This window comes from Plectropomus leopardus, chromosome 18 (genome assembly GCF_026936395.1).
Source record: "Plectropomus leopardus strain MGB_pleo_1.0 chromosome 18, ASM2693639v1, whole genome shotgun sequence".
Classification (NCBI taxonomy): domain Eukaryota; kingdom Metazoa; phylum Chordata; class Actinopteri; order Perciformes; family Serranidae; genus Plectropomus; species Plectropomus leopardus.
Window position 1 is genome coordinate 3,448,807 of NC_142193.1, and position 13,825 is coordinate 3,462,631.

Consider the following 13,825-nt stretch of genomic DNA (forward strand, 5'->3'; position numbering starts at 1 on the left):
ACAAATGCATGTCCTTCAGCAGGCTGTCGTATGTCTCCTGTCACTTAAAAGGAAAATGAGCCAAAAACCCTTCATCAGTGTAATGACTTTAATTGGAGACAGATTGATTTGTACATCATAACCATGTTCATAAAGTGCCACACAGAAAAAAAGCTCAACCTATCCAGCTTTACTCCTCCTCTATAAATACTTCACTTGTATTCATACCCCGATATGAAAATATTTCACTTAGCTGTCACCTCATAGAACACAAACATGTTCATTTAAAGCAAAAGGACACACGGCACAGTATGTCAAACTCTTCGCCTTCACCAAATGCACATTTCAGCCAGGTTCCACTTCACCACGTTAGGAGTTTGGATTGTGCAACAGGGTTTCATTAATTACAGATGGGGAACACTTGATGTCTTTTAAAGGGACTGTGGCGAGATTTAGTTGAGTGCATATGATGAAAAACGTACAAGAAACCCCAGATACATGATGTGGAGTTTGTGTAAACTATGGTGGATACAATTTTACCACAGAAACTTTATATACTGTATGTAGCAAAAGATTAACTCAAAGGGACATCTCTGAAACAACAAAAACGTGACAAAACAAATTCAACTTCATCGTACATTTCACTTTAAAGGTATAGTTCACTTTTTTTTTGAAGTGGGGTTCTATGGGGCACATATCAATAGACAGTAAATTACAAAAAACAGTTGTTAAATGGCACACTCATAGTTCAGCGAAGCAGGCTGTGCCAACATGGAAGCTAAGTAATGCTGTGCTACTGCTGTGGATAGGGGCCAGTAACATGCATATTCATACATACATTTACACACACACACACACACACACACACACACACACACACACACAAATATATATATATATATATATAGTACCACAGAGTATTTTCATTGCTTTACCTTAATGTCAGATGGTGACTCCATTAAAAAAAACAATAATTTTACATCCCTGAACACAGGAGCTGTTGGTCAATTGCTGCTTTGAACAGTTATTTTGTTTGCGTTATTGTGCGACTTTGATGTTTACAAGGATAGTTGGGATTAACCAAAGTCACACAATAACACAAACTAACTAACTGATCGAGGCAGCATTAAACCAGCAGCTTCAGTGTTCATCGACATAAATTATTGCTTTTCTCAATGGAGTCTGGTGACTCTGACAAGAGTATGAAGCTAGTTACAACTTCCCCATTGAAATAAAGCTGCCTGACTGAAAGGTAATGCAGTGAAACTATTGACAATATAGCGAACACTTAAAATGACAGATTTTTTTGGGTGAGACTTTTTTTAGGTGGCTGAAATACATTTTATAATACATTGCTTAGCTTCCCTGTTGGACTTCTGCCTGCTTTTTTAAACTGGGAGCATGTAACACACAGACTATAGATAAGTACTCCATACAACCCGACTTCAGAAAATCTTAACTGTCCCTTTAATATTTCCTTTTTAAATACTCATCGCCAAGACGTGTTTCAATTATGGTGAGGTGGTAATTTCTTATACATAATTTATCATAAATTGGGTGGCAATTCAGTATCCTTTCTAATCTAACTCCTGACAAGAAAATATTTTAGATTTCCCCAAATTTCAAATATCCCTCTCAACCCTTTGAAATGGCTTGATATTTTTCAAAATTTTAGGAAGAAGGCAATGAGCAACTGAAGAAGAACTGAACCATAAATTAGCAAGAAAATCGCCTGGAACTTAGCCACCACCACCAAGAAAAGGTGGAAAGTAAAAAAAAAGACCAACTTAAAATAAAAAGGAAATAAATATTATCTAAATATATTATCTAAATATTTTTAAATATACAATTATGAGAATTTTAAATATAGTTTGTTGGAATTTTTTAAAACGCAGTTTTCTTAATCTACTATTTTTCTCCAATTTGCAGGACATTTCTTGCCATGTTGCTCATTGCTTGATTCCCTATGTTTCTAGACCAATTTGCTCGGGATTTAATGATTTAAATGCTTGTGAAAGGCGTCTGTATGCAGCACGAGAAAACTGATATTAACCCAAGTCTTAAAGGGTTAAGTTCATTGTAGAGTTTGTGTCTATGGATTGTTAAAGACCCGGCTAAAAAGCAAAAGATTTCTCGCATCTACACTAAAGGTTTTTAGGACCACTGATTTATGTATTACATATACATAATATGAATCATAATACTACAACAAGTGCTGTTTAAATTAATCATGTCTTCAAATCCAACCCCAAATCCTCTGAGTGCACTCGCTGGCCAAAACAAAGACATTCTTCAATAAATCTGGTAACATTTTTTTCTGTTCAAAGAAAAAACACTAGCACACACATACAGCAGAGCAAATTCAGCCACCACACAATAAGCCTAAAAATACAACATCATCACCAAACAGTCTTCAAGCATTCAAAGCAAAAAGCACCTTAAACAGTCTTAACTTAAACTAATGAACTGATAGTCACTGCTTCCCACTGGGAGCTTCTGTATATATTCATACATCTGTGAAGGGAAAAAAACAAACACATTTTCACATTACACACTGTTTGTTTCCAGTTTAAGTTTGGAATGACCTTACTGTAACTGTACATACTCATATCCCTCTGATGTGACCTAATATAGTCACTTTCAGCAACTGTTTGTCTTTCTGTCTGATTTGTAAAGATCTGAGTCTCCCATAGTGTAATAAGAAATACAGTAAACATTTTTAAAATATTTTTAACCTCAGTATGCTTCAAAGGAAGAGTTTATTACATCATTTGAGGTTGCTTGCACAACTGTAGTTATGTTCATTTGGTTTGGACCAAGCAAGACCTCTGGGGGCTAATATATCAAGCCAATGCAAAGTGCAAAAAACAGCAGTTCCTTGTACAGCCAATTGGGGCTGGCCCCAAAAGCGAGTCCATTCCCATAGACCCCCCATGTTAAAAACGTAGAATGTATAAATAACAGACATAGCTACCGTGGGCTTGAGTTAAGCATTTTGGCCATCGCCATATTGTTTTTTTGGAGCCAGAAGAGACCATATTTGGACAAAAGGGTGGATCTGACTCAACGCCTCGCATACAGTCTGTCATTCAAACAGCCCCACCCTAAAATAAGTGCAACTTTAAACTAGTTTGGAGTACAAGTTGTATGACATAGTTTCTTTGAAGCCTACTGAGACCTTTTGTCCTACTGAGAGGTTCAGGGAACAAAGAGGGTCATTATTCTAAGAACCAGCAAAAGCAACAAACAGTTCGAGGGAATGTGATTAAGAGGGGTGATTCAATATTTGGAAAAAAAGCGTATGTTCCCTGTTAAGTGCAAACACTATCTCCAAATGTGTTTGAATGTTGTCTTTTAGTAGTCATCCTCAGTAGATTACACATACAGTACAGTGAGAAGGGTGATGGAAAACCTTAATATGCTCCAGTGATATGGACATAAGTTATAAAATAATCACAATAAGAAGAATGCAGCCATACTCTACAGTACTTGAACCTAAATGAGCACTACTAATCACTTTGTACCAAGCCTTAAGATCATGATATACTTGCTTTTTTTTAAACCTAAATGAATGCATAAACAAATGGCTCCAATGCAAATACGGAAGCATTGATCACATACTTGCCTGTGTGGAGTACTAGAGATTAGGGGTATATGTAATCCTTTTTCACAATATTGACATATGTCATGAGTTAGTTAACTTTCCAATGACATTTCTAAAAAAACAATAACCCTTGCACAACACTAGGCATTACAAAATGGTTCTCTCTAGAAAATACATGGACTTTTGGTGTATATCATCATCTCCTTCAACCCTACCCTGGATGTTTTTAAAGTATACCTTCAGGGGGGTCATTTAGTAGTATCTCACAGGCATAAAGCTGAGACGTGAACCTGGATCATACTTGCATCAGTTACCCTTTTACACCTGGTATTGCACCTGGTCTTGGGTGATCTGGCCGCAAGTGGACAAAACTAAATACAAGTATAAAAAACCACCAAGAGGCATCTTGGTCAGATCACTCAAACCATTTGGTCTGGTGGTTCCAGGTGGTCTGGAACATTTGTGTAAATGATAATGCATCTGATGCGTCCCCATTTTGAATTTGCTTTTACTAAGATAGCAAAGGCATGACCTGCCCTACCTTCCTTCTGATTGGCTAGTACTAGTTGCCTTCTTTGGTTGGGTTGGTTAAGTATAGGCAAGAGGAGTGGGATTGGTTAGGGTAAGAATGTCAGGGTAAGCCATGCTGATGCAGGGTAAGGCAGGCTAGGGTGGGTCATGCCTTTGTTCTAGGAAACACAACACATTAGCGTCCCCAACAAGGACTACATCATTGTTACCGGACATGACGGCTGAGTTGGATGCAGTTTGACTGTCCATCGTTTTACCCTACTGAAGGACATTGTTGGAGTCTGATGACAGTGATTTCTCTAGCTGTACTAACACAATACACAAGTGGTCAGCTGTGGATGCATGATAGTAACAAGTGTGAACTGTCCAGTTGTGTCTGGTGTTCTGGAACACATGCTAATGCCAGGTCTAAACAAGCTCTTGAAGTCAAGACCAAAAAGAACCCACATGCTAGTGCCAAACTTGACCAAAGCCAAGAATCAAACTTTACCTTGCCAAACTAATGCAAATTGCTGCTGTCTGTGTCTTACATATCTACTGTATGACAAACAGGACTTCAGTAAACTGGCATATTTTACATTAACCAAACCCAACCAGAGTCCAAAGTTTGACGTAAGAAATGGTCCAAACTCTGTATAAACTGGGTCTAGAGATCTGCTACCCAGACCATGGCTATTTGATGCCAAAGGTGATTTGGCAGATGAGGTCTACATCATCATAGGCCAAATCACCATTGTCCTACACTGAAAAATCTTCTTTACAACTTTACATGGTGACGCTCTATTGTTGATTATTGAGTTCATGGTAGAGAAAAATGGCAACAAGCTCTATTCAGGCCCCTGGGAAGTGCGTTGGACTTCAAAGCCAGTTGGACATAGTGGCCAAATCATGACTTATATTGGGAAAGAAAGGTCTTTGTATTAGGGGATTTATTTTTGGGCATCACAAACTTAGCAAAATGACTCATTACACAATCGGGATTTGATCTAGTTGGTAAGTCTAGAAGAGTCGCACACTGGAATATTTCTGGCCCCATTCAAGTGAGCAAAAGGCAAAACTGGAAGTAACCAACTCTGCTTTCAGAAGTCTCTCGTGCGCTTGTTTTGGGCCAAATGATTTGAGCTAACTTTATCCCCCGTGAAATCGAACTTTCTTTGCTTCATGCACTACTGAGCAACTTCTATAGAAACGAACAAGGCCCTGCCTCCGACGCTGTATCTAGTTCTCTTTCACATCCATTAAATTCTTTAGCTTAGCGACCTCGTCTGGAATGTATCATGATCATTTTTGAGAACGTACACAACACACGGTCCAAAGGAACCATCATGCTCACACAAGCACGCAGTAAAAAGGAAGTATATCAGAGCTGTATGGCAATAGCACACCATAACTTTGATATGAATTTTCAATCTGTGACTAACTAGCATGTGAATGCATGTATTGTAGCAAAATGATCTGTGATGCGGATCTTCCTGCTGTGGTTCTTAGTGCAGATGTGTGATATTATCTTGCTGCTTTGTACTTTATTGGGTAAAAGGGCAAAGCAGGAACGTGCTATGTGTAGCATTTCAATGCTAACAAATCATAACTATAATTTTTTTTATGTGGGTATACTTGTCTCTGCTAGCCGCTACGTTGCATGTTACATTAACTGTCAATTTTTTTTTACTTTAGCATAAAAGTGGAACTGTTTGTACCTGGTAAGGTAACACAACTTCACGTTAGCATACTGTGTCACAATAAAACACGTTAGCTGTTACTGACAGCTTTTATACTTTTCCTTTCTTTTAAAAATGGAGCAGGTTGCAGTGGGGCTTATGGGATATGTGGTCTTAATTTTAGGTAATGCTAAATGCTACACATAGCTCCTTTAAGACTTTAAGAATGCGTATTTTTCTTTATCTCTCTTTAGTTCCTATGCAGAGCAGCTGCCCTGCCACTATCAAGACCTAAGCTCAAAGTAATACTACAGTCAGCAGGTGTTTGAGCCCAGAGAGTTTGCTGGAATGTCTCCTTATATGGTCATAGAGATAATTGATCTCCATCAAACTGGACCAATCAGACGAGAAATGGGCAGAAGAAGGAAGGCAAAAAGGTAGATGAGCAGAAATGAATCCCTCTCTCCCAGTCTTTCCTTCTCTCCTTTTCCTGCTCTGTTTGCCCTCTTTCTGTGGTCAGTAGCGTGTTGAGTACCAGTCATTGTCAGTCATCTGAACAAGCTCATTGACCACATCTAGCAGGTTGTAGTTGTACTTCTTCAACAGCCTCTGGTTGAGCGGCCGGTCCCCGAAACCCATCTCCACCAGGACAGCCATCATGGTGTCCTGGGTGGACGCGTCCACTGGAGGCTGCGTAGAGACAAGACCTAATCAGTACATGAAATCTGCTACAGATAGTACCAAAACAAGTGTCCTGACAACATGTGACCCGATCAAGTTAACAACTGACCATTCAACTAAACCCCTGCCATGTACAGCACCTCCCTGATCGTAGCATGGAGCAGTATTCAGAGATATACTCTGTATACAAAGAGTGCCCCCCCCAGCAGCACAGAAGATCTCTACAATCACAGTTTCAAGGTGGGCACCCAAGGTTCTTGAGGTATGGTCTGAAACATGTTTTATGAGGTCACCATGACCTTCACCTTCGACCACTAGATTCTTATCAGCTCTTTCTTGAATCCAAGTGGATGTTTGTGCCAAATCTGAAGACACTCCTGTTTTAGTAATTGAAAATAACTGTGACCTTCTTAACAACATGATGTATGACATATAATTGCAAGATATAAGGTGCTTGCTGACCTGTGTGGGGCCCTGTCCAGTGAACAGAGCTTTGTAGGCAGAAGCAGCTACTGACAGAGCTCCTTTCACCAGGCCGCTGGTGATGCCTGGGTGCCTGAGGAGGGACAATGAACAGGTTACTTCCAAACAATGCAATGTGTGACTGACTACTATTTATATTACATAACACAACTTAAGATTTTAAAAAACAAAAAACAAAAACAAATGTTCACTTTTGTCTTCACAGTAAATACTTTGAAACATCTGCATAAAATATTGTCACACTGGCAACAGTGGTAATGAGCTTACTAACTGAAGCCCTTTTTCCATTAAACAAAAAATGGTGGAAGAAGTATTCAAATCCTTTTCATAAGTAAAAGAACTACTACTGCCCCGTGTGCATGACTGAGTTTATATGTGCAGTATTCATTCAGTGCGGGGGTCCTAATAGCATCACTAGATGGGTTTTCATTACAGATTTGTGCAAAATTTAAGCGATATTTTCAAAATTTTGATGAAACACAATTGCAAGATGACTGCGTTTCCATTGACTGATATAATGTGACTTCTCTTGTGATGTTGCGTGACTTTCCTATTGGGATAACATTTTAGTAACCATGGTGATGGATGGTCAAAACATTACCAGGTACTATTGCAGCCACCCAATAAAGCCAATATAATATTGCTGCAATTTCTTTGTCTTGTATGAGAGTTAAGAGGATCTCCGTCTTCTCCTCTGTCCACACATACTGAGCCTTGTTTTGTGGAGTGTCATGTGAATTTGTTGTACTTTTTCTTCTTCTTTTGGTTTAATGGCAGTTGGCATCCATGAAGTCGCTTTACCGCCACCCGGTGTTACATCATATGAGCTATGAGAGCAAAAAAAGTGTTTCCTTTGCAGTTTTGCAAAGTATGGCTTTTCAAATCACCTGAAATATCACCTCATGCGAGCAAAAAACATTCTTGCGCCTATTTTCCAAATATGCGTATTTTGTATTCACAATTTCAATTTGTGCAATTTGAGGGTTAATGGAAATCCGCCAGCTGTCATGTAGTATTGCTTAAATGAGACCTATTTAGGTTAATCTGCAGATGACTTTGTGCTTTGGTTCTTGCAAACATTATATCCCACAGGCCCACCTACATGAATATTTATGGCTATGCTACTGCCTACAACACTGTATTAGGCTCCCAAATATTACCCCATCTTTAACTTTGGGGCAATGCCCCCCTAAGTTGGTGCCTATGAGTATGAGGGTATGTGTGTGAGACCTCGGGTCGTCAGTGTTGTCTTCCTCTGTGTCCTCAGTAGCTTCGGTATCATCTGTTGGAGTTTGTTCAGGACCAGAGGCTGTGGGAGAAACACAAGATGAAGTGATAAGTGAAAACATTTTGGCTTGGATAAAACTAAGAAGTTCAAAAGTCCAGGCCAAGTGAGGAAGGTTTGAAAGGGCCCTAACCCTGGATTTCCACCTTCTTGCATGTGCGTTGCGTTACGGCTCAACTGCAGTTTTGCTCCGTGCTCCCTCATCTGTCAACTCCCACCAGTTGCGGTTTGAGTGCAGCACAGTACATAATTGCCGATCAGCTGGAGTGACAAGACCGAGGAATTCACTGTTGATATGGTATTCCACACTTATAAAAAGGATTATTTTGTTGTTTTCCACCTCCACAATTCTCCTCGTCCTTGCTGTCTGTAGTGACCTCTGAAAACCTCTGACCTGTTGACTCCAGGCCTGGATCCGCTCATTGTGATGTTTTGTTGATGTTGTGAAATACGATCAGATGTAAACATGGAGTGTTTTATTCTAAAAATTAACCGGATGTTTAAATGTTGTGTCGCTGTCTGACTTCCTGTCTGCTCTGTGCTTAATTCAGCTAAAGTCATGCAAAGTGCTCCGGCATCCGGCAAAAATAGAAGCCTTGCGTATCTGATCCGCAAGCCTCCTGTCGATTAGCAACGCAGTGGAGTCAGTGGAAAAATAACACATAGACTAGAGTGTAATCTATTTTCTCTGTCTGCCGTGGCAGATCAGAGCCGGACCCGAACAGATCTGGTGGAAATTAGGGGTTAGTCTTGTTATTTCACTGGCAGAAATACAGAGATGTGCTTACCATTGTCAGTCTGGTACAGTTCAGAGCCGTCTGCTCCTTCTACAGCAGCAGCTGGGTCAGCGTCTGTTTCTGCACTGCTCCCTGGACTGCACGACAGCAAGAGCAAAACCTTTACAAGTTTGTACAACCAGTGTATAATACCTCTATAATGTGCAGTATGTCCGAGCTGCTGTATTTGTACCCCCGCCTTTCATACTGACCTGGGTGGGACGATGGCTGTAGGTGGGGCCACCACTTCAGGTGTTAGCGGCTCATCGTCCAGCGTCTGAGACGTACAAAGCATGTCATTGGCGCTGCTGGCGCCTGACATCCCCGCCCCTGGAGCTGCTGTGGCTTCATCCGCCAGCTCGCCGTCTGGGATGGAGCTGGTCGGGTGGTCCAGAGATGGTGTGTCTGGGTCTGTGGGGGTCTTGGCTGGGATGTCACCGGGCTGGGACAGAGCAGAGCTGCAATGGGGCAAAGAACGGTGTGTAAAAGGGAATATGACAATTTTTTATTGCCTGTTTACTGCTCATATATGCATTTTTGCAGGCACCACATATTTACATGACTGCAGATTCCCCCAGTCTAAAGCAGTGGTGGAAGAAGTATTTAAAGTACTAATACCACATGGTGAAAATACTCAAGTATTTAGTATACTCAAGTTACAAGTAAAGGTCCTGCATTAAAAACGGTACTTAAGTAAAAGTATGTAACTATAATCAAGAAAATGTAGTTAAAGTATGAAAAGTTGAAGTACCCAAGTCCAGTACTTGAGTAAATGTACTTAGTTACATTCCACCACCAGTTTAAAGTGAAACTTCACGAGAACAGGTGCTGTTACTGGCGAACCACCACACACATACCTGTACATGGACTCCCCCAGAGGCCGACTGGTGTCAAAGCAGTCAGGGAGGATGATGATATAATCCTCTGAGGAGGTGGAGGAGGAGCGACTCCTGGTCCTTTCTCTCTTCTCCTCACCCTCTTTCTCCTTTTCATCCTGTGCACCTTTCTCTCTCTCCTTCACACACATACTCTCCATGTGGGACTCCTCACCTTCAACTGTGATGCCATTAACAAAAGCTGGTGAGTTTTCACAGATGATACAGGACATATTTACCATCAGAGCTGCAAAATTCTGCTTCTCTGCGATTTCTAAAACTTTTAAAACTCTCTGAGATGGCCAAATTCAAGTCAAAGTTCTTTTCTACGTTTTAAGTACTCTATATACATCTCCCTCTTTTATTGATTCTGAAATGAAAAGAACTTCAGACTAATACTATCAATACATCAACATGGAACAAATCCCATATTTTTAGTCACAGTGAACTACATAAAATAGTATTTTGTGTCTTGTTTAGTGCTAGAGAAAGTAAAAAATTTAAATTTCAGGTACTACTTTGTATACTTTCTCTGACAGTTTAGTAACTATACAAATTAAGAGTTTTGCATAAAATAGTACAAAAAGAGTTACTAAAATATGACATTTTATTATAAATTAAGTTACTAAACAGTTTATACAAGTCCTGCTGAAGTCCTCCTCATTTGCTCAGTTGGCTGATTAACAGAAAATAATTTGGCGACTATTATGATAAACATTTAAGTATTTTTCTTTTAGTGTTGAGGCTTTTGAGTGTTTTTATCCCCCTGAAATGGATACTTTGGCAACTATTTTAATAAACATTTTCTTTTTTTAAGTTTTGATTTTTTGGGGTCTTCATTTTATTTTCCTGAATTAGTGCTTTGGCAACTGTTTTAACATAAATTAAGTCATTTGTTTCATGAATGGTTTTGATTTATTTGAGGTGTTTCTTTTTTTCCTGAATTGGGTACTTTTATTTGTGAAGTGAAGTGAATTCTTTCTCCACCTCTGGTTGTTGACATTGTTCACATAGCTGAACTTTGGTATTTGCATGACAAAAGACCAAAAACTTATGATAATATTAAATGTTTGATTTTCTTGTAACCTGAGAAAAAGATAGACTTGATACAGCTCGGACCGAGTTTTATGACCACCTTACACCAAACGACAGATCGCGCACCAACTGAGGTAAAACTCACTAACAGTCGTTTGGTGTAAGGAGGCATAATACACTTGGCCCTTCTGTTTTCAGGTGACACCTTTTTTGTCAGAAGACACGTTAGGCTGCGTTTCTTGTATGAACTGTGCTATACAAATAAAGTTTGCTATTATTATTATTACCTGTGTGCTCCTGCAGCGTGGAGGACCTGGGCGGAGCAAGGAGCGGGGTGGGTGCTGAGCTGGGGCCGGGTCCTGAGGTCGGGGCCACAGACAGCGGAGCAGGCAGGGAGGCTTTGAGCGGGGGAGGGAGGGAGGCCTTCAGCGTAGCCGGCGGTTTCAGGGGGTTCTTGGAGGTGCTGGGGCTGCTGTCTGGGCTCTCCTCTGGCTTCACTGTTTTACTCTTCACACAGGAGGAGGAGGAGGAGGAGCCGCCCTGAGCAGCCGGACGCACCACTGAGGACAAAACGAAAGACACTGGACTGTCATACTTTTCTCTTACAGTCTCATGCAAACACAAACTCTCATATGCTACAGCTGATCAAATAAAGATCCCATGTATCTTGGCGGTCAAAGGTCAAGGTCCTGGTCACCTTGCATTCGTCTCATTCTTGTGAAAGCAATATCTAAAGAACATCTTTAGGGAATTAGGGATACCCAGGGAGCAGCCGATAAGATTTTGGCAGTCATAGGTCAATGGTTAAGGTGACCTTGCGTCTGCCTCATTTTCATGAACACAATATCAGAGGATGGCATAGTGGGAGTTCCCTTAAATTTGGCACAAACATATACTCAAGAATAAACTGATCAGAATCTGGTGGCAAAGGGCAAAGGTCATAGTGAACTCATACAACAGGTTTTTGGCCTTAGCTTAAGAACCCTTAAGAACCGCCTTGAAAACGTGTTGATTGTATAGAACATCTTTGTGTGAAGCATCCATGTTTTCACAGAGATGGATGTAAACTGTAAGTGCATCTTGATTGCAGCAGGTGTTATATCTAGTTTATTGTAGGCATCGTGATTTTACTATGATGTGTTTTGGTGGTATGTCCAGTTTTTCCAAACCTTACCATGTGCCTCCTTACCCTAAACCTGAACATATGTAGCAGAATGTATCTTTTGCCTTAACAACCATTTACAGCATCATCCCACCATGTGCTTTTGTTGACGTCACAGTTGCAGCATCCCAGAATGTCAACAGCAGATGCATGAGGATGCCTAGAGTGTACTATGTAGATGTGGAAGTCCACTACAAAGTGGCAATATGTGATGACTTGGCATGGGAACCTGTTGGTAGCTTATACACAGGTTTTTAACTGATTGTCTCAAAACTGATTAGTACCAGCTTTAATCTTTGGGAGAATATTTTAATAAGCAAGCAAAAGGCAACTTTTAAAGACACGTGAGCAAGTGTGTGATCTAACACAGCCCAAAGTACTGCACGCAAACTAACATTCAACAGTAGCTAGAACTTGGATTTATCACAAGAGGCAAAAGCAAAAAAATTGTACCTATGGTTATATGTTAAAATCATGAAAAACGTCAGAGAGCAACAAAGTTGCCTACCATCTACAGTCCAACATATTTTTCATGAGCTTTTGATTGACCTTTCTTGGAATGCACCAGCTGTCGTTCTGACAACAGTAAAGCCTAAATACATCTCTATAAACACATGTCTATGAATGAACGCAGATCATTTCCAAAAACATGGGCAGGTTATAACATTTACATCACAGGACCAAAGCAGACCATCACAGGCGCGAAAAGACTGATTTGTCCTGAACCCCCGCTGACCATTACCTGTCCCTGGGCGGGACCCTCTTAGAGGAGCGTGGTCCGGCGCCTCCTCCAGGGTCATGGAGCGAATCACAGTCTCACAAACAAACTGAGTCCCGCTGATGTCATCCTCCCCTTCCTCCTGAGCCGGGACTCCGCCCCCCTCAGCTCCAGACCCCGCCCCATGAGGGACATCTGAGGACCAGGAACAGGTGGACAAACGTTAGATCTGTCACACAGACGTAGGAGCTCATTTATCAGCATCAGATTTATCAGTTTCTTTTCATGTGTGAATAAATCCTTTGAAACCTGAAACGACATCAGTTTTCTTGTGCTGCGTTAAGACTTCTTTCACATATATTTAAACCTTTGAAACGTGAACAAATTGGTTTGATTTCTTTTGGAAACATGGCTAGAAAGGTACTAGCCAACCTCGTTAGAAATGTCCCACAAATTTTAAGTTTAAATTATTCTAAGTTAATAATACATTTATAAAAAAGGACAAAATGTCCAGTAAACTATACTACTATCACTACTACTACTACTACTACTATCACTACTACTACTACTACTACTATCACTACTACTACTACTACTACTAATAATAATAATAATAATAATAATAAAAATACTACTAATAAAATAAAAATATATAGTAAAGTAGTGACAAAGAATATATCTGAAAATAAGCTTGGTGTTGGTGGGGGTATTACAAATAATTTTAAAGGGGGGGGGGGTACTGAAAACTCTTAATTACATATTTAAGATAATGTTAGAGAGAAAAGAAAAAAGAAATTAAGCATTTTCTTGAAGTCATTTTGTTGGGGTTTTTGGGGGTTTATACTTTTTTTTAGCTAATTTCCACGAAATTTCATTTCCTCTTTAACCTTTTAACTTTTCTTACTAATTTTGGGGCAATTACTTGTTAAGTTGCCGGTGGCCTGTTTATAAGAATAAAGCAGGGCTTCGAGGCTATTGCTTTGGACTTTGAAAGGAAAGAGTTGACCATATAAGCAGGGTTCATACATGGTGCTTGAG

General features: G+C 40.1%; 1 protein-coding gene across 1 annotated transcript in view; it reads right to left on the minus strand.

Annotated features, from left to right (window-relative positions):
* Window positions 1-74: 74 nt before the first annotated feature.
* The window catches only part of nbr1b (NBR1 autophagy cargo receptor b), a 31,461-nt gene continuing 17,710 nt past the window's right edge, over window positions 75-13,825 (minus strand). The window contains exons 16-23 of the mRNA XM_042504426.2: window positions 12,812-12,982; window positions 11,195-11,467; window positions 9,855-10,053; window positions 9,210-9,455; window positions 9,010-9,095; window positions 8,167-8,245; window positions 6,916-7,009; window positions 75-6,462 (exon numbers count right to left, since the gene is read on the minus strand). Coding sequence (XP_042360360.1) covers window positions 6,289-6,462; window positions 6,916-7,009; window positions 8,167-8,245; window positions 9,010-9,095; window positions 9,210-9,455; window positions 9,855-10,053; window positions 11,195-11,467; window positions 12,812-12,982 — 1,322 coding nt within the window. The 3' untranslated portion in view covers window positions 75-6,288. The remainder of the gene's footprint in view (window positions 6,463-6,915; window positions 7,010-8,166; window positions 8,246-9,009; window positions 9,096-9,209; window positions 9,456-9,854; window positions 10,054-11,194; window positions 11,468-12,811; window positions 12,983-13,825) is intronic.